Consider the following 24,523-nt stretch of genomic DNA (forward strand, 5'->3'; position numbering starts at 1 on the left):
GACACGTAGCCGAAGAGAGCAGCCCAGCTACGCTCTGGGACGACGAGAGGCAGAAGGAGCTGGAGGCCGAACGGGACGGGTGAATCGCGGAGACGGCGGCAACCCAATGGAAGCTGTGCTTCAGCTGCCGCGGCCACGACCCGCGAGCTGAGCGAACGCCCCATCGGAAGCCGCAGCTACAGGCTGACGGCACCGCTTCTCGGATTCCCTGCGGCTACGATCCGCAGGCTAGCGGAATTGACCGGGCGATCCAGGCGCCTCGGTCACCCCACCGTCCTGACCCCCGAACCAGGCCAACCGTGGACCGAACGTCGGACACAGCGACTTCGAGTCTACGACGCATCGACGGGCCCAACGACGTGTCGCCGGAAGCCGCGACGACGAGGTGACGTGGCCTCTTCGATGGACTTAATGTAAATATTTTGGACTTAGGAATTATATTATCTGATGACTTTGGGGATTTTCTAGATTTAACTCGTGTTGTAAATGGTTTGTTTTGTGCTGTTTTCTTTGTCGCTTGTTTTTTCAATTATAAATGTTTGTCTTAAACGAGCGACTTGTCCCCGTCTGTCTTTAGTCCACCGAAATCTGTGACAATTTGGCGAGCTTGCCAGGATATTCCACCATTTCCGGCCCTGTCACAGATTTTTGGTGGTCTGGAGATGGATTGGGACAGCATATTAGCTACGGTTCGCGAGAAAAAGCTTAGCAAGGAGCAGGGCCTCAAACTAATCGAGGATAAAATGAACCGTGTCCGTGCCGCTCGATCTTTGGAACTTGAAACTCTTCGGCAAGCATGTGAGAAGAGGGGACAGTTCCAGGGTAGGGAGACAGAGATGCCAGAGGCATTAAAAATAATACATAGCAATCGTAGCATACCCGAAGAGAAGCCTCGCACAAGCGAACTGTTGCTACAGAATAGCTACCGCTGTAAGGCTGAGGATGACCATACCACCGAATTCTATTGTACGAGAGAGCAAATGGTACAGCACCCGAATGATGAGTGTATTTTCGATAGGGCAGTATACGCACCAGAAGGTCGTGCTCATGAAGGCGAACTATCCTCAGAAACTACGAACCAAAAGGACACTGAAGAAAGAGGGAGTAGCGCATCGCTGCACGCGGTGTGTGTTGAGACCAGGGCAATTGACGATGTCATGCAGGAAGGGAGAGTACTCGACCATGGCAAGGCTTTTGAAGAGATGGGGACTTTCGACTGCAGAAACCCCTGTGAGCACAAGCTAGTGACCTGCAAGCAAGATGTTGCTGAGCCAGACGACCAAAGATGCCCAAGTTTTACGAGTGACGAGAAAGTAGTGTGCATTAGGCAGGCGATGACAGCAGACAGAGGGATAGAGCGCGTAGAGAAAACAGAGAAAGAGAAAACAAGGAAGCGAAAGAGAAAGAACAGATTGAGAAAATGCTTCGAGGAAAAGAAATGGAGAAAGTCAATACCCAAAAGGAGGAGCCGAAGAAAGCACCAATGGGCTACGCTTTATGGTATTGCTCATTGCAAAGCAACCATGAAAGCGGCCTTTAACTGTAGGGTGAACAGTCGTAGAACATCTGAATGTGACGACTACAAAGAACGTCACAAAGGTCCAGAGCAAGAGCGACGAGTACTTAAATGCAGATCGCGAGTATGTCCTCATGACAAGAAAAAGGTGTTGAGTCACTTATTCAAGTTCGAGTTGAAGGACAAAACCAGCAGCCACACTAATCGCTCAAGAAGGCGTGCATCACGAAAGTACAGACGGAAGATGAAGAGATTGCTGAGAGCGAGATGGCGCGCAAACAAGCATGCGTTCAGGAAGCTTTGTCCATCAAAGAGAATTTCAAAGCCAGGCAGGAACCATGCACGTGCAGGAAAGAGAAGAATTAAGAAGGGAAGTAGGCACCGTAGGAAGTCTCGACAGCGACGCAAGAGAAAGTCACTACGACAATATTGAGGGTATCAAATGTAATTCCAACAAGGAGACGACACGGATTCTTATGCGGTTCGGATTGATAGTTAAGGTGATTGGGATTTGGGAATACCACTGCTGTTTAAGACGTAAAATAGGTTATGCGGAAAGAATCAGAGGGTACCTTGCATTTAGGGGCGGTTTTTTGTTAGCAAGATATCTGCTCAGAAGAATCTAAGAAATGGTTGCACAATAGTTATGAAAATTGTTCCCATGGCATGTATAAATATCAGTAATACAACAGTGTTCCTAAATGTGATCCTATGTTGCCATCGTAGCGGTAGATGAATTCATAAAAATGTATTTAGGGTAATGTTGCGTGAAAACGCACATTTGGTTGTAAATTATTGGTAGGACGAAAACCACTGATAGTATTTTGCCATTTGTAGAGTTTGGTAGCGCAGATTGTGAAGTGGCGGAGTGGTTAAGTATAGTCGCGTGAAGGCTGATCGCTAACTGTGAGTAGTGTTGTAGGAGCGGTGTTTAGTGATGTAGTAAGTTTAGTAATGTTGGTTAAGTGGTGTACGTGTTGGTGTGAAGCAGTGGACCACTGGGTGCTACAGAGACAAGTGGTACAGCGGGGATTTGATAAAGTAGTGTTCGACAATGACTTTTTTTGTGTTCAATAGTGAACTCGACGATGTGTACAGTGCAGTGAATAAGTGAAGTGAAGTGAAGTGAAGTGATGTGTGGGGAAGATAACCAGTGGTGCAAATGACAAAAATGGTGGAAGAGAACAAGAGTTAGTGCTGGAACAACATATGAAGACGACGATACAAGGAGGAAGAAGCAGTTTTTCAAATGGAAAAACTCTTGAAGGTGGGCATATGTCATGAGCCAATAAAGGAAGGAAGAAAGAAAGAAGTAAAAGCAGAAGATAAAAACAGAACAAGAAGACACGAGGACTCAGTGGTAGAAATAAAGAAGAAAGAAGGTATAAAATAAGAGCTTCCGAATAAAAAGAATACATTATATGAAAGCAGAAGAAGAAGCGCAAAAGTGCGCGTGCAGCTACGTGGCCAACGAGAGAAGAGACACGTAGCCGAAGAGAGCAGCCCAGCTACGCTCTGGGACGACGAGAGGCAGAAGGAGCTGGAGGCCGAACGGGACGGGTGAATCGCGGAGACGGCGGCAACCCAATGGAAGCTGTGCTTCAGCTGCCGCGGCCACGACCCGCGAGCTGAGCGAACGCCCCATCGGAAGCCGCAGCTACAGGCTGACGGCACCGCTTCTCGGATTCCCTGCGGCTACGATCCGCAGGCTAGCGGAATTGACCGGGCGATCCAGGCGCCTCGGTCACCCCACTGTCCTGACCCCCGAACCAGGCCAACCGTGGACCGAACGTCGGACACAGCGACTTCGAGTCTACGACGCATCGACGGGCCCAACGACGTGTCGCCGGAAGCCGCGACGACGAGGTGACGTGGCCTCTTCGATGGACTTAATGTAAATATTTTGGACTTAGGAATTATATTATCTGATGACTTTGGGGATTTTCTAGATTTAACTCGTGTTGTAAATGGTTTGTTTTGTGCTGTTTTCTTTGTCGCTTGTTTTTTCAATTATAAATGTTTGTCTTAAACGAGCGACTTGTCCCCGTCTGTCTTTAGTCCACCGAAATCCGTGAAATCGCTCAAGAAGGCGTGCATCACGAAAGTACAGACGGAAGATGAAGAGATTGCTGAGAGCGAGATGGCGCGCAAACAAGCATGCGTTCAGGAAGCTTTGTCCATCAAAGAGAATTTCAAAGCCAGGCAGGAACCATGCACGTGCAGGAAAGAGAAGAATTAAGAAGGGAAGTAGGCACCGTAGGAAGTCTCGACAGCGACGCAAGAGAAAGTCACTACGACAATATTGAGGGTATCAAATGTAATTCCAATAAGGAGGGCGAAATCCGTGAAATCCTGGCAGGCTCGCCAAATTGTCACGGATTTCGGTGGACTAAAGACAGACGGGGACAAGTCGCTCGTTTAAGACAAACATTTATAATTGAAAAAACAAGCGACAAAGAAAACAGCACAAAACAAACCATTTACAACACGAGTTAAATCTAGAAAATCCCCAAAGTCATCAGATAATATAATTCCTAAGTCCAAAATATTTACATTAAGTCCATCGAAGAGGCCACGTCACCTCGTCGTCGCGGCTTCCGGCGACACGTCGTTGGGCCCGTCGATGCGTCGTAGACTCGAAGTCGCTGTGTCCGACGTTCGGTCCACGGTTGGCCTGGTTCGGGGGTCAGGACGGTGGGGTGACCGAGGCGCCTGGATCGCCCGGTCAATTCCGCTAGCCTGCGGATCGTAGCCGCAGGGAATCCGAGAAGCGGTGCCGTCAGCCTGTAGCTGCGGCTTCCGATGGGGCGTTCGCTCAGCTCGCGGGTCGTGGCCGCGGCAGCTGAAGCACAGCTTCCATTGGGTTGCCGCCGTCTCCGCGATTCACCCGTCCCGTTCGGCCTCCAGCTCCTTCTGCCTCTCGTCGTCCCAGAGCGTAGCTGGGCTGCTCTCTTCGGCTACGTGTCTCTTCTCTCGTTGGCCACGTAGCTGCACGCGCACTTTTGCGCTTCTTCTTCTGCTTTCATATAATGTATTCTTTTTATTCGGAAGCTCTTATTTTATACCTTCTTTCTTCTTTATTTCTACCACTGAGTCCTCGTGTCTTCTTGTTCTGTTTTTATCTTCTGCTTTTTCTTCTTTCTTTCTTCCTTCCTTTATTGGCTCATGACACCGGCCAACGCTCGCTTCCCGAAAACGCCAGTGAACGAAACTTCAGGGAGCGGGCGCCGCCGGCACGGCATGGGGAATGGCGCACGCAGAGACCGTGGAATGTGAGGGAGGAGGGCGGCAGGGACGCAGATTTCGGCTCGGCAACTCCGCCGCTTCGGTGGCTCCCCTCGCCCTCCCTCGTACCTCCCTTAATTTCGACTGTCGCCGTGCGCGCCCGCCACCGTGCAGGCGCCGGCACTAGAGCCGGCCCGGCGCCAGCTCCCCGAACTTTCGTTTTCTGCCGTTATCGAGAAGCGGCTGTTGGCCGGCCTGGGACAGCGCTGCTGCTTCCCTCTGCGCCGTAGCCGCAGCGTGCAAGGTCAAAACGTGACTAGAAAGTAGAGGAAGCATAAAGGAGAAAGAAGGGTTCACCGCCATTTTCTACGCGTGGCTACGGTAGCGTGGCTGAGACGTCGGCACGTACACGCATGTTCCAGCGCAACGCAGAATCGGCGACCTTGCCATTTGAGAGAGGTTGAAATTTCTGCCGAGTTCTTTTTTTCTTTCTTTTTTTTTGTTTTGTTCGCGCACTACATTGAGAGGTCTCTCCTAAGCTTTTACTCTATGGCGGTGCCGGCGCAATGCCGGTCGGAGGCGCCGCTGCGTGATTTGGTTCGAATTAACGACATTCGACTGTAAATTGAATGCAAACGTTCTAGCCGGATCCCTCGACTGTCGCATACGCGTGGCGGCCCGGTGCACATGTATTGCATATGTGCGGGCCTTGAAAATTGTTGCTTTGGTTATAGTGCGGTACCGCTTATAGTGCGGATATTCGCGACTCCGGCGACTTACGTTATAAGCGGTCTACACTGCATTTAATAATATTAAATGTGGCTGTGAACGAGGACTCGATGTACAAGTAATACACGTAGTACATCGCTATACTTTTGCATAGAACTTTCAAGGGTATTTCACAACTGTTCAAGATAGACAATAGACAGTTTTAGTTTAGCATACGCACACTATTTCTCAGATTTAGTGTTAGCCTCTTTGCGTGGTTTGCGTAGTTTACATAAAACATGGTGGCGGTCCCCGCTGCCCGCTTCAAATTGAACTTGGCGTTGCTTTAGTAGAATTCGCTTCGTTCGTAGCAAATGACTGCTTAAATGGCTTTCGCATAGCCTCAGGCCGCTTCGACAACGGTGTATTATGTATAACTTTCTGGAGTTTTCGAGACCACTTCTCGTTTCAAACGGCATAAAGCCTAAGGAAGGAAGCCTTCCGAGATGTCAGCGCCACCGATTGGCGAAGTCGGGAGATAGGCGCAACGACGGCATATGGCCTCCAAGATCGGAAGATCTCGCAAGCCAACTAAAACTGTAATAAACGTGCGCTGCTTAGCGCACGCTGTAATATAGCGTATAGTGTACACTATACTATAACTGTCTAATATTTGATATACAGTAATCTCTCGTTACAATGAAGTGAGCGGGATGGCAAAAAAATTCTTTCTAAGTGGTATTTCAATATAAGTGACCACTCGAGAAAAGCTGAAGCAGTCGAGCTTTAATTGCGCCACAACTGCGAGGAAGTCTAAGTACAATGTATTCAGTGAAGCAAAAGCTAATGAGCGTCACAAAAACTGACGTGATGGAAAGCAGCACAAAAGAGAAAAGCAAAAAGACGAGAGCACTCACTCATTTCACCCTTCATGTTTTCCCCCAATTGCTTGCAATACTTTCCACCATTTCTACACACAAACTAGTCGAGAAAAGCAACCTGCCAACAAACACCGATTCCTGTTTTATGCCTAATCTCACCAAATTTTACCACAGCACACTTGCCCATGAGGTTCTCCCATAAATGATCAATTTCTATTATCGCGATGGCATTTATCCTCTTTGCTACCGGTGTTCACATTTGTTGACACTTTTTCTAAAGCTAAGTACTCCTCGATTAAAAGTTCCAAGGCATTAAAATCATGCACCTTTCTCAGCCTGGACCACGGTTTAACCATCATTTAAGGAAGACGCTAAAATCAAAGAAGGAACAAGACAAAGAGCCGCAAGCTTTTCAAGCATGATATCTCCTCCATCTTTGATTAAATCGACTGTTATTCCATCTTCTCCAGCAGCTTTTCCCCTGGTCATGTCTTGCAAGGCCCTTCTAACTTCATCGCTAGTTATAGAAGGAGCCTCTGTATCCTGTTCATCACTATTTCGAATGGAAGTAGCTTGGCTGTTTTGGGAACTGTACAGGTCAGTATAGAATTCTTCCGCTGCTTTTACTATGTCATCTGAATTGCTGATGACACTACCATGCTTATCTTTCAGTGCATACATCTTGCCTTGTCCTATGCCAAGCTTTCTTCTTACTGATTTCATGCTCCGTCCTTATTTTACAGCTTCCTCAATCTTTCCCACGTTATAATTTCGAATATCCCTTACTTCCTTCTTGTTGATCAGTTTCTACAGTTCAGCGAATTCTATCTGATCTCTTGAGTTGGACACTTTCATTTTTTGTCGTTTCTTTATTAAGTCCTTTGTTTCTTGGGAGAGCTTACCTACTGGTTGCCTTGGTGCCTTACCTCCCACTTCAACTGCTGCTTCTGAGATCAACCTAGTTACGGTTTCATTCATTACCTCTATGTTGTGTTTGTCTTCATTTTCTAACGCTGCATATTTGTTTGCAAGCACCAGCCGGAATTGGTCTGCTTTTGCCCTTACTGCCTCTAGGTTGGCCTGTTTCCTCTTCACTAATTTCACTCTTTCTCTCTTCAAATTGATAGAAATCCTAGATCTCACTAACCTATGGTCACTGCACTTTACCTTACCTAACACTTCTACATCCTGCACTATGCTTGGATCGGCAGAGAGTATGAAATCTATTTCATTCCTTGTTTCTCCATTAGGGCTTTTCCAGGTCCACTTCCTGTTGCTGCGCTTCCTGAAGAAGGTATTCATTATTCGGAGCCTATTCCTTTCCGCGAATTCTACTAACATCTCTCCTCTTGCATTCCTGGAATCGATGCCGTAGTTGCCAATTGCTTGCTCACCAACCTGCCTTTTTCCCACTTTTGCATTGAAGTCGCCCATGACTACAGTATACCGGGTTTGTACCTTTCTCATTGTTAATTCAACATCTTCATAAAACTGTTCTATTTCTTCATCATCGTGACTAGAGGTTGGGGCGTAGGCTTGTACTACCTTCATTTTGTACCTCCTATTCAGCTTTATTATGACGACTGCTACCCTCTCATTAATGCTGTAGAATTCATCAACATTGCCCGCTATGTCCTTATGGACTTAGAAATCCTACCCCAAATTCTCTCTTATCTGGAAGACCTCCGTAGCAGAGGACATGGCCGTTAGTCAGCACTGTGCAAGCCTCAACAGTTCTGCTAACCCTTACTAAGGCCAATAATATCCCAGGCAATGCCTGATAATTCCTCAAATAGCCCCGCTAAGCTAGCTAGCTAGGCTAGCTAGCTGAGACATATACATTGTGCAAAGAGCGGAAGAAACCTCAGTAAGTACAGGGTTTCTGTGTTCACGCAGTGACATTAAGGCTTTTACAACACTTAGTGAGTCTGTAAATATAATTGTTTTTTGAAGTTTTAATTTCCTTATAGAGTAAAATCTCAGTGACACGAATTTCACGGGGTCGCATGAAAAATTCGTATCATGCAAAATTTGTATCATGAAAACATACACAAAATCAAGAAAAAAATGAATTTATTTTTAGCAGAAAAAGTTCCTAATACGTTCCTCGCTGCTGTGTTTTCCCGGCTGCTACGTCGTGTTTTCAAAGCTCCGACCTAAATAACGCCGACTTTAATGTATTAAGTTCCCCTTTATATGTCTCCAATCTGTAATGTTCCTGCATCTTATGTTGCGTTTGAATGTGGCGGTCACGTAAATTGAGCGGTGCAGGCAGCTTGTACATTGCAACAAGCAACCGGCATGTCGCCAATACGCAGCCGCGCGGGCCCAATCTTCAAAACAATCTGCAATGTTGACAAAGTGTGCCTAGTGCTGGATAGCTTAGTATGCGCTGTGCTTTCAATGTTTAGTTCACGTTAAAGCGAGAGACAGCTGCTGCTGCCGCACATCCTTACACCAGCGCTTTGGCAGCAAGCTTCCACGGTCATCGAGGGAGATGTGTTCTTATTTGTGTGTTTGCTTAAGACACCGCGGTTGTTAATTTAGTTAGTAAGCGAATGTTTGCAAGTTTATATGGCCGATAAAACTACAATCCTAACTTCGTACAGCTGTCTACTAATCTGCTATCACAATCGTTGCTTCACCTTTCGGGCGAAACTGAGACTACGATCCCTTGAAAAACATAACGGGGTTGTACTATCTGTGTGCGTTTTCTTCTTGTCCGAATCATCAATGATCGCCTTCTGGAATGGGTAAAAGTGCGTGTATGTGATCTCACGAATGTTTTCGCATGCCACTGAACGACTCGGCACGCCGAGTCCAGGGAGCATTTTGGCCGTTGTGGCTTTTGCAGCGATTCTCATCTTCTTCCTCACTGGTCAAAGCATCAGCGCATGAAGCTGTGATGTGGTCAAGTGCGATCAACAGGGAAATAAATGAGAAATTGCGCAGCCGCGTGACGTAGCCGGTTACTTGGCGACTATGTATCTCGCCCAGATCCCGCTGTGCAGGCTTGCCTGTGCCAGTTGCTCCGCTGGCTCGGCCACCACCACCACCACCGCTGTTGCTCATGCCTTGGTATGATCCGCAGCGGCGTGGCAACGCGTCCGGAACAGCCGATGTTGTGCGTTTTGTGAGCAATGTATTTCAGCTAGGGAATGTTAAGAATTCGTATCACACCGAAATTCGTACTAGCCGTGATCATATCACCGCTGGTACGAACGTATCAATATCCCTGCCATGGCGGCCGCATTTAGATGGAGGCGAAATGCGGCCTTGTGTTGTAGTGCACGTTAAAGAACCCCAGGTGATCAAAATTAATCCGGAGCACTCCACTATGGCATGCCTCATAATCAGAACTGGTTTTGACACGTAAAACCCCAGAAAAAAGAAAGTGATTGTATCACTGGGGTTTTACTATATGTTTTACAGCCGACAATAGTGCATAGGCCGCCCCAATAAAGATACTTGTTTCCATGTGCAAGACATCGTATTCGGAGAAGGATGGTCCAATTGCTGCATAAAACACATTCGCGTGTGACTTATAAGTGTCAGTGTGAAACTGCACGCGTACTTCGACTGCAGTTGTAGGAAATGCATTCAAATATGTGCCTCCGGGGCATGTTTTGACACCTCTACGAATGATGTATATCGCATCATAGCTTGCATCATGGTTTACCATCGGATTCAGAGAAGGATGGTCCGAACACTGGCATGGCGCTCTTTGGTCATAACTGGCCCTTGCGCCATAAAACACCACACATCATCATCATCAAGGATGGTCCGATTGCTGCATAAAACATACCGGCATGTGACTTAAAAGTGTCAGTGTAAAACTCTATGTACAAGTACTTCTACTCAAGTTATAGGAAATGAATTCGAATTTGTGCCTCTGGGGTGTGCTTTGACACCTCTACGAATGATGTTTATCGCATCAGGGCCTGCACCATGGTTTACCCAGCTTTCATAGGAGGGCGCCATATGACGGCTGAGGCAGCCGTTAAAGAAAATGGCTACGTGCAGAGCTCAAGTCGCCAACAGATTTTTCGGACTCCAAAAATTCTGACTAGTTGGATATTGCGGACTTCTTTATTGCACCGTCAGGGTTCCCAGAGAGCTAATGCATTTGCGCGACCGATATCTCGGACGAATTTAGGCCCCAAACTTCGATTTTCCAGACTAAATCGCTCGTTCGGAGCCACACTACTATGGCAAGAGTCCAATACGGCTGTGGACGACACGAAGGACGCCGACAGGAAGACGCAACAGCGTAGGCTTAGCCAGTCGCACCAGGAACAGCGTCTAGCCCGAGCCCCACTTCAGTAGTGCTGGCGATCTGGCTGCGGAGCTCTGCACAGCACACTTCTTCCTTACACTAAAGTGTACTAGAATACGGTCGAGTGGGACGAGCGGCTGGGGCGGCGCATGCTTTGCAGTGAGGCGCCCGACGTGGAAAAATACTGTGGCGGCGCTGGGATCAAAGTGGATTGGGCCGCATGAAGGTAATGCCGTTGGAAACTGCTGGCGATACTGCTCTGCAGAGTCATTCGTACCACTTCGCCCGCTGGTATTTGCGTTCAGACCGCTCAAATGGTGTTCATAATTGCATATGACATGTATTTATGCCTTAAGAATTCCTTGCTTTCTCTTCTTTATTTTATTTCATTTTTTAATGCCTTTCGGTGATGTGCTTGCAGTGCGGCCGCAGTGTCGGCTTTCATTCTACTATGTTATTGTACGGTTGCATTTGGAAAGAAATATTTTTCTCGTTCTTCAAGAGCATGTATCTCTCGTGTGTATTGTTGCGCATAGTTTTTCATGAGGAGGTCTTGCGAAACGCACACGGAGAAACACATGTAACCTTCCTGCTTGCCGCTTCAAACAATTATATATATACAGCATATCTGCCCCATCCGGCGCCTTGTACTCAGATTTACGGGAAGCATTGTTATAGAAAAAAAAAAAAAAAGAGTAAACTGCAGCACAACATTCCATTCAAGTTTCCGCCTTCCTCGTGTAACAGAATGCGGAGTTTTAGTTTAGTTTTAGTCAGTCATTTTATATGCTCATCTTTGGCTGTATTGGTTTTTTGGCTGTAATGGCTGTAATGGCTGTACGTGGAATTTTTTTGCCTTGTCAATACTTTAAAAAGAAAAAAGGAAAGAAAGAAAGCTGGCGCAGTAGCCTAATTAGTGGCTACATAGTGGATACGGCGTTGGGCTGCTAAACTACATGGAACTCACGGGTTCAATCCAGGTCGCGGAATTCGACGGGAGCGAAATGGAAAAACACTCATGTACTTCTATTTAGGTGCGCGTTAAAGAAGCCCAGGTGGCGAAAACTAAACCTCATAATCATATCGTGGTTCTGCCACGTAGACCCAAGAATTTATTTAAATTAAAAAAGAGACAAAAGCATGTGGCAGCGTTCCGTCGGCTTTTTTCTAGGGGTGTAAACAAAGTAGTTGTAAATTATTCTAGAGTCTGATTTCCGAGAAAACCATGTTACGCTTATCCTATATTTCATACATAAATGTAATGCCGTTCTCAAACGTATGACCGCTCAACTGAGCAGCTTGTATACTATAAACGGCTGCTTTCAGTTACCCGGTGCACAATCATAACGATGATAATGAAACAATTAAAGGAACGGCATACCTCACATACACGTAGAGATATGTGCAGATCTGTTGCGTTCGTTGAAGATAGGTGTGGTACCACATGGGGCACCCAGTTTTAATGGGTTGCAAACATGGTGAGATTGTCAAAAATGTTTTCCTCGCCTGAATCAAGTTAGCAGATTTACAGGCTGCCGCCAAATGGGGGCGTTTATATGGATGACAGCTAGGAAATTGTTAAGCAGGACTTATTAACACCCGTGCGTTAATTCTCTCAAGAACTGCGCAACAGCCGCGACTCCCCGCAATCATTCGGAATAACAGTTCTCACTTGCATCGGTCACACACCTTTGAGACTTCAATGGTGCTGTTATGTGTTACATTCGAACGGAAACGACTATTCGGCGTCATACAGTAAATCAATAACACTCGCTTATATATATTGTGAGTGCTAACTGTGCAGTTCATCGTCGTCTTCATGTCTATATACCCATCCTCATAATCATCATCATTTTGTCGGGATGGTGTTCGTGGGCTGTCTCACGGTGTGTGACAATAGAAGAGCTCTGCCTTCGTCCCGGGCGTCGTCTCACAAGTGGTGGAGCGTGCGTTATTATCCCCATCCTCTTGCTCTAGCGGTCACCCCTGGAGCTCCGCTCTGGTCGACGGTTGTGCTCGCCAACACCAGTCATGGCACAAACCACCACATCCACTGCTGCTACCACCTCAGCTCCCCCAGCTGGGCCTATTTGGTCCGTCACCGCACCGCAACGCGACCCTCAGGTTTTTTCTGGCCTTCATGGTGAAGACGTGGAAGACTGGCTTGACCAGTATGACAGGGTGAGCGCTTGCAACCATTCGGATGAGTAACACAAGCTCCGTAACGTTGCCATCTACCTGAGGCAGGTCGCCCAAAACTTGGTTTTTCAACCACGAGCGCGACTTCCCTGTTTGGCCAGCATTTACTATATATATATATATATATATATATATATATATATATATATATAAAAGATGGTTTTGCCTGCTATGAATATTATTTATGTAAATGAGAGTTCTTTGTGCAGTATTCACTATTAAGTGTGTTTGTTACTGCAAACACGTGCGCTTATTCCGGTCGGGAGTTCTCACTAGTGCATTTAGAATATTTAATATTTTTTCCCTTTTTCCATCTGCAGCGGCATTCTCGGTCAATCACTATATACTATCAATATCGCTAGATTTTGCACGACTCGGCACCAGATGTGTCGACATATATGACTGCCAGCGTTTTTGCTGCTATGCCAAGCTTGCTATCTGCGCAGTGCAGGAATGCAGTCAGCCATACACTTTGACAATTCCGGTAGCAGTCACATAAAATCTTGCATAAGTGATAGTAGTATCTCTAAAAGTTACCGCTCTAGAATACCGCCCGTGTGCTTGGTATCTGTAGCAAGTGGCATTGACAGCTGATAACCTAATAAATAATTTTTTTTCCTAAAAAGCAAAATTAAGTTCTGTGAAGGTAAATTTTGCACATCAATACCAACGGGCAACCTTTCGTGGCTATAAAGCGAAAGCTACGGGGGCAGAGATCCTCCAGCACATCACTGTATTCGTATGCAATGTAGTCAGGGCGAGCTCAGCATTGGTTTCAATTTCTTCAACCTCGCACAACTTCTTTAGTTTAGTGAAGGCACAGACAATTAACTTGGCGTGAATCAGTATATGTTTATACCCATCCGATATGTACCCATCCGATATGTACAGAGTTCCAAACACTAAGGAACACAGCCTGTGTCGGAGCCCTAAAGCGGCCATATGACTTCAGAGTCGGTTGGGGCTCCGACATGCACCCGACTCTGGGGTCGATAGACCCGCTGCCGCAGTCAACTTGGTCACTCATCTGTACTACATGCTAAAGCTTGCTTTTTCCAGACGTGTTTGCCTAGTTTCCACGTAGATGCTGCAAACACTTGCTCTGATTGCTTCAAGAGTCTTTTGTTGCTGAAGTTAGTCAACCGCCTCTCAGAGGAGTTGGTTGGTGGGACAGCAAGTGGTGAACATCACCAGAAGATGCAGGCGCCATTTCGCCTTTGAGGAATGCAAAAAACATGCGACGATCTCGGGCATGCGAAAACCCAAAACAGTAATCTAAAAATACTTGACCAGTAGCTGACTGGTGAATGTTACACGTCAGTTCAAATTAGATGCTGCAACAAACAAAAAAGATTGTTTTCTATTTTCCACGTAAGAAAGCGCGAAGAAAACTGCAGAGTACTTCCAGCAGCGGTGAAAGAGATGGGCTTTGGTTATGTAGCCTTCGCTTCATAGCCATGAAAAGTTCTCTGCAAATATAGTACAGGCGCTACGCTAAGTAATCATTGTTGCAAGATCGCTTGGTATGATAGTTCGCTGCAGCAAGGGTTATGACCAATACCCCACTAATCATGTGCAGCATCACACAGTCACCACCGCTACACTCGACAAAGCTGCGGACAATGTTCAGGTACTCGTAACCGTCATGCTAAAGCGGGCACACGAGTAGGCCCATCATCGCCCTTGCAATCACCTACTGGCCCACTGTTGGTGATTTACGTATTTCATGTTAGCATACAATGTTTGTTCGTCTGCATCTATGTTCAAATAGTCAGCATGGACTAGTTGCCCAAGTCTGCCACTCCAGTCGCTGCCTTAACAGAATAGCAGAAGCGCGCACATGGGCGAGCATTTTCATCGGGTCTGGAACAATACGTACACAACACACAAGCAGTGGAGAAAAGATGACAACACATGCGATGCTGACGACGCAACCAATATTTACATAGAAAAAACCAGAAACAGAAATGCAATAGCACCATGTTCAATCAGAATGATGACAGTCTGACTTGCTTTTTTGTAGCAGATGCAAACACAAAATTAACTTGCACGACCTCACAACGTAGGCACTTCACACAGCTGTACGGTTCATCCGTGCCCACGTCGCACAATCACACTTGCCCTATCAGTGGTGCCCGAATCACGCGACAGCCCTCTCAGATCCGATCTCAAAGACCATGCATTTGTGTACTGCAGGGCCGCCATGTTCCTGACACGGATTCCGAGACATGCAACACCACAATTGTGTCACCGCGTGCCGGTGGTTCTGAAGGCCACAACCGAAAACTACGAATTATTTGGATGGTGCGCACAGGCTTCTCAATCTATCCAGCATAATTCGCATTGCAAATTACAGGACAGCATAAATTCTATGAATTAATTGAATTTTCAAGTAATCCGAGATCGAATTATCGAGGTTTTACAGTACTTGCCTATCAGCCAAGTGAAGCATGGTGTCCTCACTGAAAAAACACAGCAAGCTTATGTTGACACTTGCAGCACACTAGATACAACCTCGCACAACACCCATTGAGTTCAGCGGCCAAAAGCGCAGCGCTGGCACCGACACACGACAGATCATTACCAGAGCACGCTCCCGTTCCAGTGCAGCCTATGCATGTCACAAGCACAGTCATGCGCACTGTAAAGTTCAGTGAATGCCAAGCTGAAGGTTGCCAGTTCAATACCCAGCCATGATGGTCACGTTACAAATGAAGTGAAACGCGAAACCACCGACATACACGCAGACATCTCAGTGCATGTCACCCATGGGCATCCAACGACATTACTCACAGCGCGGCTGAAAATGCACAGGGTGGCTTCAACTAGTTTACTTGGGAGTAGTCCCATGCAGATTTGGAATTGCACACTATGTACCAAGCAGTGTGGCAATACCTCCCTTTAAATAACCCAGTCCATGCATAGCATTTGGGACCACCACGAACTTCGAATAAAGCAATAATTCAAATAGAGCGATTTCATTAAAAAGGTACATTAGGCCAAGAGTAAGCCACTGACCAGAAGTTGGCTTTGTTGAGCTGCTCCATGTAGAGGCAGGTGTCCGAGAAGGGAGCGATGTGCAGGTCCCCACGGGTAGGGAACATTTTACCTGCACAGGAGACCATTGTCAAAACTAGGGGAACAGCAGGGAAGGGGAAACTGCCAACCTTGGGGCTTGAGCCACTTCTTGGCATGCAGGTAGGTCTCCAGCATGCGTTCATTGAACAGCATATAGCCCATCGGCTCCGATACGATCACATCCACAGGCTCGGGCAGCGTGATCTCTTCTATCTTGCCCGGTATCACCACCACCTTGTCAGACACCTTGTTATGGTACACCAGGCACTGCAAAACATGGTTCACACATTTGAATCACTTCCAAAATGACCACTCACCACGAAAAGCTGGATGGTCACATTACATGTCTAATAATACAACCTGCAGTTGAACTCAAAAGACACTTCTATGAATATCCCAGGGCACCTCCTCACCCCTCCGACGAATAAAAGCACAATACTATATTTACTTCATTCTAATGCACCCTTAATTGTAACAGGCACCTGTTCGTGGTCAGAAAATAAAAACAAAGAATGCAATGACCTCAACTGTAAAGCAAGTCCGATTTTCATGTTTCATACAGATATGGAACGTTTTCTAACTGGAAATATGAAGATTTATTCTCAATGGGCCAATTTTGCGTTGAATCAAACGGAATTTGCCGAAGAGATTGTCATCAACACAGTGGTATGGGACCTGTGAGGCAGTAGGCCTCAGTCATCATCGTTGTCGGACGACTCCTCGTCACTTTAAACTGTCCAAAGCACTTCATCCTCGGTGCCATCCTCGACATTCAAAATCCCACACTTCCTGAAGGCTTTGCTGACCATGGCAGACAGGATCGTTCATCCCGCATCTTACGCCCATCTGGCTAAGTCTTATAGCGAGGCACGCTTCATTGCTAGGCATGAATGCACAAAAATTTTCTTTTCAAGATAATTTTTAATTTGGTATTTTTCAAATCCCCGTATCAGCGTGCATCTGCTGCTAATAAATTAGTTCAAAATGATACGTTGTTGAGGAAGAGAACACTGTATTAGTCCTATGAGTATGACCCATTTTTTGCCGTTCGCCCTTCCGAAACTGTCTATCATAGCCAAGCCCTCTCAGACTTGTTTGGAAGAGCATCTTTCCAACGTGATTATCTTCCAAAAACGTACCTTTAATGCGGCTTCATATCCTTTATATCCTTTACCAGTTTCATACGATAATAAAATTCGCTTAAGGGGAGACACGGGTCTGGAAGGCCGAAAAATTTCTGAAAAATCTATTTTTTGAAGTATTTCTTTTCATAATTAATAAGGTGTAAAGAAGCTGTTCCTAAAATACTATAGCGATCTAATGCACATTTGTCGAGTTATTCGGTCTCAAAGTCAGTTTCATGACCATTTTTGCTCGCGAAACCACCTCAAAAATGATCATATTCAACACCGCAGCGCCGGAGAACCACGCCAAGTAGCGCGGCCATTTTGGTCTCATTTGAAAGACGCATTCTTCTATTGTCTGTTCCTAGCGGAAGAGCGCTTTCCGTCTGGCAACAGCACAGCTATCGCGCATTAAAAAAAAACTAAATACTCGCACATTATTGGTGCGTTTCTATCACGTGGGGCAGTTCCCGATTCCCTATTGGATGCCAGTGGATTCGTCTGCTAGACAGCGATGCGCAATCCGCCATTTTGAAAAGAGGCCTAAGTGATGGCTGTGCGATCGGTGCGATGGCAGGCGGTCATCGGAAGTTCCGGACTGTTCATGCGTTCGGGAAAAGGCGAAAACGGCGTTCGAGACCACGCAGCATATCACCAGCGAGACCTTCTGCCGCCGAGAACACGGAAGAAGCGGGCTGTGCCGGCGCTATCACGAACGCGGCACCCGCGATCGCGGATGCAATAACCGCGACCAAAGATCACACGCGAGCTGTGCGCGTCGACACTCCCCTGGTTTCCAACGCTGAAAAAGTGGCCATTGAGTGTCGTGCGAGTGATAAACAGCAAGACCTTTCGTCGACGTCAGCCACACAACGCAAGCGGTCTTTTTTTCGAGACTCGGAAGGAGCCGCAACGACTGGAACGCCGTTCACCGTCGTAAGCTTAGCGTTGGTGAAAGAACTGCTTCAGCGCATGAAGTGCTGTGTGTGTGGCGGGCCTGGCAGCATCTCCAAGGAAGACCGGGAGTATGGCATCGCCGCGAAACTTGTGCAGACTTGTGATGAGTGCGGAGAACTGAAGACTGTATAGAGCTCGCCGAGAGCAGGTGGGACGCGGCGCGCGGCCCTTTTGAAATCAACGTGCTCGCGGTTCACGCGGCAATGAACACAGAGAACGGACAAACTGCTCTAAATGATATCTTTTCCACCTTGGATATTTCGCGGAGAGGCATGCACACGAAGACCTACCAAGATTATGTCAAATTGAAGGTGAACCCTGCCTCTCAGAAGGCTGCCACGCTCGTTATTGACGACTGCGCGAGCACCGTGAAAACACTGTATGCTGATCTGAACTATGGAAATCCTGGGAACATCGCTGTTTCCTTTGATGGGACTTGGTTGACCAGAGGCCACTCATCGCATATTTGTGTTGGGACAGTGATCGAGCTATTTACGGGATATGTGCTTGACTTCGTCGTCCTATCGAACTTCTGTTTGGGGTGCCAGCTAGGACCGAAGGAGGACGACCCAAGGTATGCCGAGTGGCTAGCTGGCCACAATTGCCAAAAGAACACCTCCAGTAAGCCAGGCCAAATGGAGGTGGAAGCGGCACAAATTATATTTGGCCGCTCATTAGAAAGGCATAGGCTCCGCTACACAACCATGTTATGTGATGGAGACAGCCGGGCCTTCAACAGCCTGCAGTCGACGTCCGATTTCCCGGACGCCCGAAATTCCGGACATGCCTGATTTCCCGGACTCATCTGTGGCACCGTCAAGTTCCCCATAGAGTCAATGTATTAAAAAGTCCGAAATTCCGGACGCTTATAGCCTTCGCCATCCGATTTCCCGGACTTTTTACTGTTAACCGCCGACCCAAAGTCACCACCGACGCCGCCATTTTGGTTGTTTTCATATCCTCGAACCCACCATACTCGCATCGCAGGTGTGGCCAGCAGCACCGCTGCACCACGCCGCGGCTGCCGTAACCTCGAAACCGCACGTGTCAATCCGTTGCCAGCCGTAGCTTAGCCAAGCCAAACCTCACTGTGTTCGTTCACGTGTTGTTTTGTCAGCTCTGCGGTCGTGTCTGCGGTTGATCGTTTGCTGCTGCACGCTATCTTCAGTGATCACGTTTCCCGACCTTCAGCATCCACCGAGTTCCTAGCTGTTTCGTGCTGTGTTTTTCGTCGAGCGGATTCGCCGAGCTCGGAGTTGACGCGAGCACTGATGACACTGTCATCGGTGTACAGCGGCAACATGACGTTGACTGAAATTAAGGCAGACATGATCGCGGGCAAGCGGACCGTGCAAAAGAAAATAAGCGACTTCTTTGCGCCCAAGTGGGGACCTATGAGATAGCGCCGGCCACGTCCTATTTTTTTTTTTTTTTTTATAAACGGCTCTTTTCAGAGCCACCTAAACGATGCATTGGCTGAATAGCAATGGAAATCTTGTACTCCGGCCGTGACCCTCTCCGTCAGCGAAAAATACCTACCAAAAAGGTGCGTTTTCACGTGCATTCGTTTTTCCGGACTGCCCGATTTTCCGGACGTTTTCGCGGTCCCTTGAGGGTCCGGGAAATCGGACGTCGACTGTATATGGCTTTGTGCCAACAGAAAAAGAGGACTGTGTCAACCATGTGCATAAGCGCATGGGCACAGCTCTTCGAAACCTTCGGCAGAAACAAAGAGCTGAAGGAAAGCCAAGCCTTGGCGGTAAGGGCAAACTCACGGGCGAGCTGATCACGAAGCTCACTACATATTATGGATGGGCTTTGAAAACTCATCAAGGAAACATCGAAGCCATGCACAATGCTGTTTGGGCAACTTTTTATCATGTAGCATCTACTGATGCAAGCCCAAAGCACTCACATTGCCTAAGTGGTGAAGAATACTGGTGCAAGTACAACAAGGCTGTTGCCAAGCACGAGACTCCTCCAAAGCATCGCTAGAACCTGCCGGAGCATGTTTTTGATGCCTTGCTGCCTGTGTACACGCGCCTCTCTGACAAAAAATTGCTGAAACGTTGTCAGAGAGGCAAAACACAAAACCCGAACGAGAGCCTGCACTCTGTCATTTGGTCGCTCGTGTCGAAAAACAAACATGCCTCCCTTTTCACTGTGGAAGCTGCTGTGGCCGAAGCAGTCACAAGGTTTAATGCAGGCAAAGGGAGAGCAGATGCAGCAATACTAAACGAACTGCACCTGCAGCAGGATGCCGTAGCATCTGAAAGATGTTCAGAAAAGGACAGTCGCCGACTAGTGGCATCCGAGAAGAAGCATGCACATGCTGAAAACTTCAGGCGTGCCATGAAAAGAAAGCGCACCAAGGAAAATGATCATGACTACATTCCTGGTGGCTTCTAGTATCATTAGTACACTGATTCGCACCTTCTCCTGCTGAATAAAGATGCTCGCCATGTTCCTAAACTTCCTTTCTCGTTTTCTCAAAACAACATTTTTCATCACATCCTAGGCCATTGCCCGCAGTATCTTTTGATGTAGGTGTCGGATTTTGATAATTCTTGCAGCATTTGAAAGTTTATACATTGATTAGTGCAAGTAAACCAAAAAATTTTGATATTTTTATTTAAAACACTGATTTAATTAACAATAAAATTAACAGTTTCAGATTTCTGATGAGTATTCTTGATAAGGCCATAACTCTTGAACCAATGAAGCTCAAAATAAAGTTATGGATTTCCTGCACGCCCTGCTCTCTATACAGTGCTGTCATACCAAATTACTAGCAATCTTTTATGAGAAAGCTGTCAAAAGGCTGGGCAGAATGTAAGTTTATGGAACAGTCAATATTACAGCTCTCTTCCGCAGAGCGCTTCCTCGCCGCGGCAGATGCTCACAGGCCCGGAACGAGTTGGTTACGTGGGACCTTTGCTCTCGCGACTACTCGATATCGTGCTAGGTAGACCGCTACCTGGTTAGCCCTAGTGCAGCGGGCACGAGAATTCGATCGGTCTTGCGGTGAGCCTCTGCCAATAAGCGTCTGTTGTCTGTTGGAGCCTTCTCTGCCCCATGTCGAAGAGTCATGCCCTTTCCTGACCGTCGCTCGTAGGGTGAGCCTAGTGCAACCCCGTCTCCACAGCTGGTGCAGACAATCTGTCTCGTGCAGCACATTGCAAACAGAGAGAAGTGTGGCGCAACTGCCTCGCTAATTGGGATATCGCGACAGGCAGCTCGTGGGTGACGCAAGGGCGCAATTGACAGCAGCCGCCGCAGACAGACCTCCGCTCATGCAGCGCTTTGTTTCCATATGTCTGAGGCGCGCTACTCTGGCACCATCTCGTAGCCATCGTCGCTGCAGAGCCGGTCTTGTACCGCACAATGCTTTTCCTTTAGTGTTTTCGTCATACCCTCCTCCTCCCCTCCACTTTGCTCTTCACGCTGACCTCGAAAAAGACTAGAACTGACCTGTAATCAGCGCTGGCATACTCATTTGATGTTCCCTTTCATAAGAGTAGACCATACTGTATATCTTGATTTCTATGTATTTATGTTACTGATAGCTTGCTACATTCTTATGGAAAGCAGGAGACTCCAGAGCATGTGCAGCACCCATTTTCTTGCCCAAAATTTGTAAGCATTAAATTTTGTAAAACATTTTCTGATATGTGATTCGATACTCGGCTTTTCTTTCTTGAATCGATTGGATTTGAAATCATATATTCGGTATTTGCACACCCCTACTAATTAACCCGTGTAGCACTGTAAATATTTTAATTTTTCTTTATTTGATTAAAAATGAACTCTGCTTTCTTCCATTTCTTCAAAATACGAATTTAGGGCTTTTTACAGTCTTTTGGAAGCAGTATCTAAGCCATCAGGGCAACTACAATCATATTTTTGTTACCACAAATGCATATTGCACAAAGAGGTAGGAGCACATTTTCAAATTTTGGTACTTATCTTTTTTATTTTCTTGGTGGTACACTGAACACTGAATTGGCCACAAGATTATGAAGTGCTATATAATTGTGAATACTCGTCATTTCAAGAAAGCAACAATACCTCTGTGAACCTTATGCTTCCTGTAATCTAGCAATGTGTATAAAGCAATATTTGGGTGACTTAGTTCTTGCTCCGTTGTTCCTGGAAACAATGGTAAAATATATTTAATGAGCTCCGAAACTAACTGTCCTATTAAAAACCAACTACTAGGGATGCGTGAATATTCAGTATTGTCAAATATTCGATCGAATAATTCTATATTCGTTATTCGCTTCGATTCGAATTCAGGTATTTGATATTTTCGAATTATTCGGCGCTCCCGAAAAGGCAGCCAGAAGCCACGGACGGTCGGTACACATCTCGGAGGCTATGCTTCATGTCCTGGCTGCCATATATCAACCATAAATCTCGAAGGCTATACGTTTTTGCATTAAAGAGCCGAATATTTGCGACGCAAAAGAGCAGAAACGGCGCTAGCGTACAAGCGAAACAAAAGCGGCGGAGTCCGCTCCGTCAAAGTCATCAGCGGAAATCGTACGAGAATGACAGCAACGACGAAACGCTTCATGCATATTTGTGCCTTTATTGCATTTACTGCCGCGCATAACAATGCGCTGGCCGCGGGATTTCATGGTTGCCATCCATGATCGCGTCAATAGCTGCCGCGGTTTTTTCCGCAGCGGTTGCGGCAAAAAGTAGTTTCGTTTTGACTCAATATGCATGTCGGCCGCATGCCTAAAAAGCTGCGTAGTGGCCATCCATGATCGCATAGATGGCAACCACGATTTCGTCTGCAGTTATTACAGTGAACGGTAGTTTCGTTCTGACTCAGTGCGTGCGTCGGCCACGTGCCTTAAGCACCGCAAAGTTGCCGTTCATAATCGCGTCGATAGCGGCTGCGGTTGGGACAAACAGTTGTTTTGGTTTGACTCGGTGCAAAGCTGTCGAGGTTGAAGAACACCGGCTACATCGCGAAGGACGTGCGATCTGTTGGCGGTAAGCTTACTGGAGAAAAAATAATCGGGATGTGCGTGCAGTAGTGCAAAGCGTGTCGCAAATGATGGCGCGCACTGCGGCCGTGCTGCGAAGGAAGTCGCGAGGCCTCGATCGCCACTGCGAGAGCCAATCAGTCACGAGATAACGAGAATTGCAGCTTCCGCACTGCTTTCGTGCAAAATAGCAAAAGGATTTGCTCATCCATTACAATAATAAAATTGTGCTGACGTAGTAAGCATTTGCTTATTGTTTTCTGGATACCCTGATAATTCTGCATTCGGTTAATTCGGACATTTTTTTCCGGTCCTATGAAATTCGAATAAACTAGGTTTTACTGTAATATGTGATATATACTATTCAAACTATTCAATTTGAAATTATTCGACCAAATCACTATTCGCTTCGAACCTCAAATTCACTATTCGTCCATCCCTACTAACTACAGATTTGATATCGGCACAAAAAATTGAACAAGGCTGATGCAGTTTCATAAATTTGATAACGGAGACTTTAAAGAAGGCTTCTATACCTTAAGACGGACATGGCCTTCGAAATCAACTTTCTTATTTCCTCAAGGGTTTTGATGAAGATTGGCAGAAGTAGTGGTAATGTTTGTGACGTTATCATAGAAATTTCAGTTATGTCTTAACAACTTCCTTATTTAAAATTTTTTTTCACCAGCTGGGCTTTTCCCAAGCCTGAACGACTTACAATATGACAGAAGACTCGTTCGAAGCAGTATGCATTCCAATGTGGATGGTTAAGGCCGTGACATTCCTAGATCTTTTTATTTACAACATTATTTTTTTAGGTCGCATTTTTTATGATATGACTGTATAATAGGCACCAGACTGTGAACTGCTTGAATCTTTCAGAAAACGATGCACTGGAAAAGCAAGAATGTCATACCCTGAACTGCACTTGAAAGAATATACAGTGCAGTCCACATATAACGATACAACATATAACGATATATCAGTTATAACGATGAGTCGAGCTAAAAGTATCAACTTATGCATTAGGGCTATGAGAAAAAAAACCATATATAACGATATATTATTCACTGCATATCGGATATAATGATTGAAATTTTGCTTCTGGGCAGTGTTTTTCATGCAGAACAATCGTGAAAATTGCATTCTTACGTCACCCTTAACCGAGACGGGGCGAAAAGTTTGCCTACGCGAGTTTGTATCTGCCGCCAGTAGCGCGCGGGCACATGCGAAAGCCACAGAGAGCATCGCAAGTTGGTGTAGTATGCACAAGATGGCGCCAGCTGCTTCGCCCCCACGTCACCGGCGGTCGCGCGAGGAGAGGGCGGAAGAAAGGCGATAAGCGAAGGCAACGCCCCCTCTGGCGAGGGGCGCCTGCGCTCCCTGCCGCGCGCTCTCTCAACGAAAGCAGCGGCAGGTGCGCCCCTTGAGACGAAACTGATTTTGAAAAAGGGGGGAGAAAGCGATAAGCAAGCCGAGCCTGTGCGGCCTAAGCTCCCTTTACAATCTCCCTCTCTCAGCGAGCCCGGAAATGCACCGCGGAAGGTGCGCCGACAAAGCGC

General features: G+C 46.7%; 1 protein-coding gene across 8 annotated transcripts in view; it reads right to left on the reverse strand.

Moving 5' to 3' along the window:
• Window positions 1–24,523, reverse strand: part of LOC119433033 (histone-arginine methyltransferase CARMER) — a 145,085-nt gene that overhangs the window by 83,641 nt on the left and 36,921 nt on the right. For 6 of the 8 annotated variants that reach the window (XM_049658447.1, XM_049658450.1, XM_049658452.1 and 3 more), the window contains exons 6-8: window positions 15,973–16,150; window positions 15,824–15,914; window positions 15,238–15,267 (exon numbers count right to left, since the gene is read on the reverse strand). In XM_049658447.1, the coding sequence (XP_049514404.1) occupies window positions 15,238–15,267; window positions 15,824–15,914; window positions 15,973–16,150 (299 nt within the window). The remainder of the gene's footprint in view (window positions 1–15,237; window positions 15,268–15,823; window positions 15,915–15,972; window positions 16,151–24,523) is intronic. The other 2 variants (XM_037700185.2, XM_049658451.1) reach the window with 1 other exon arrangement.

Source organism: Dermacentor silvarum, chromosome 11, assembly GCF_013339745.2.
Source record: "Dermacentor silvarum isolate Dsil-2018 chromosome 11, BIME_Dsil_1.4, whole genome shotgun sequence".
Lineage (NCBI taxonomy): Eukaryota > Metazoa > Arthropoda > Arachnida > Ixodida > Ixodidae > Dermacentor > Dermacentor silvarum.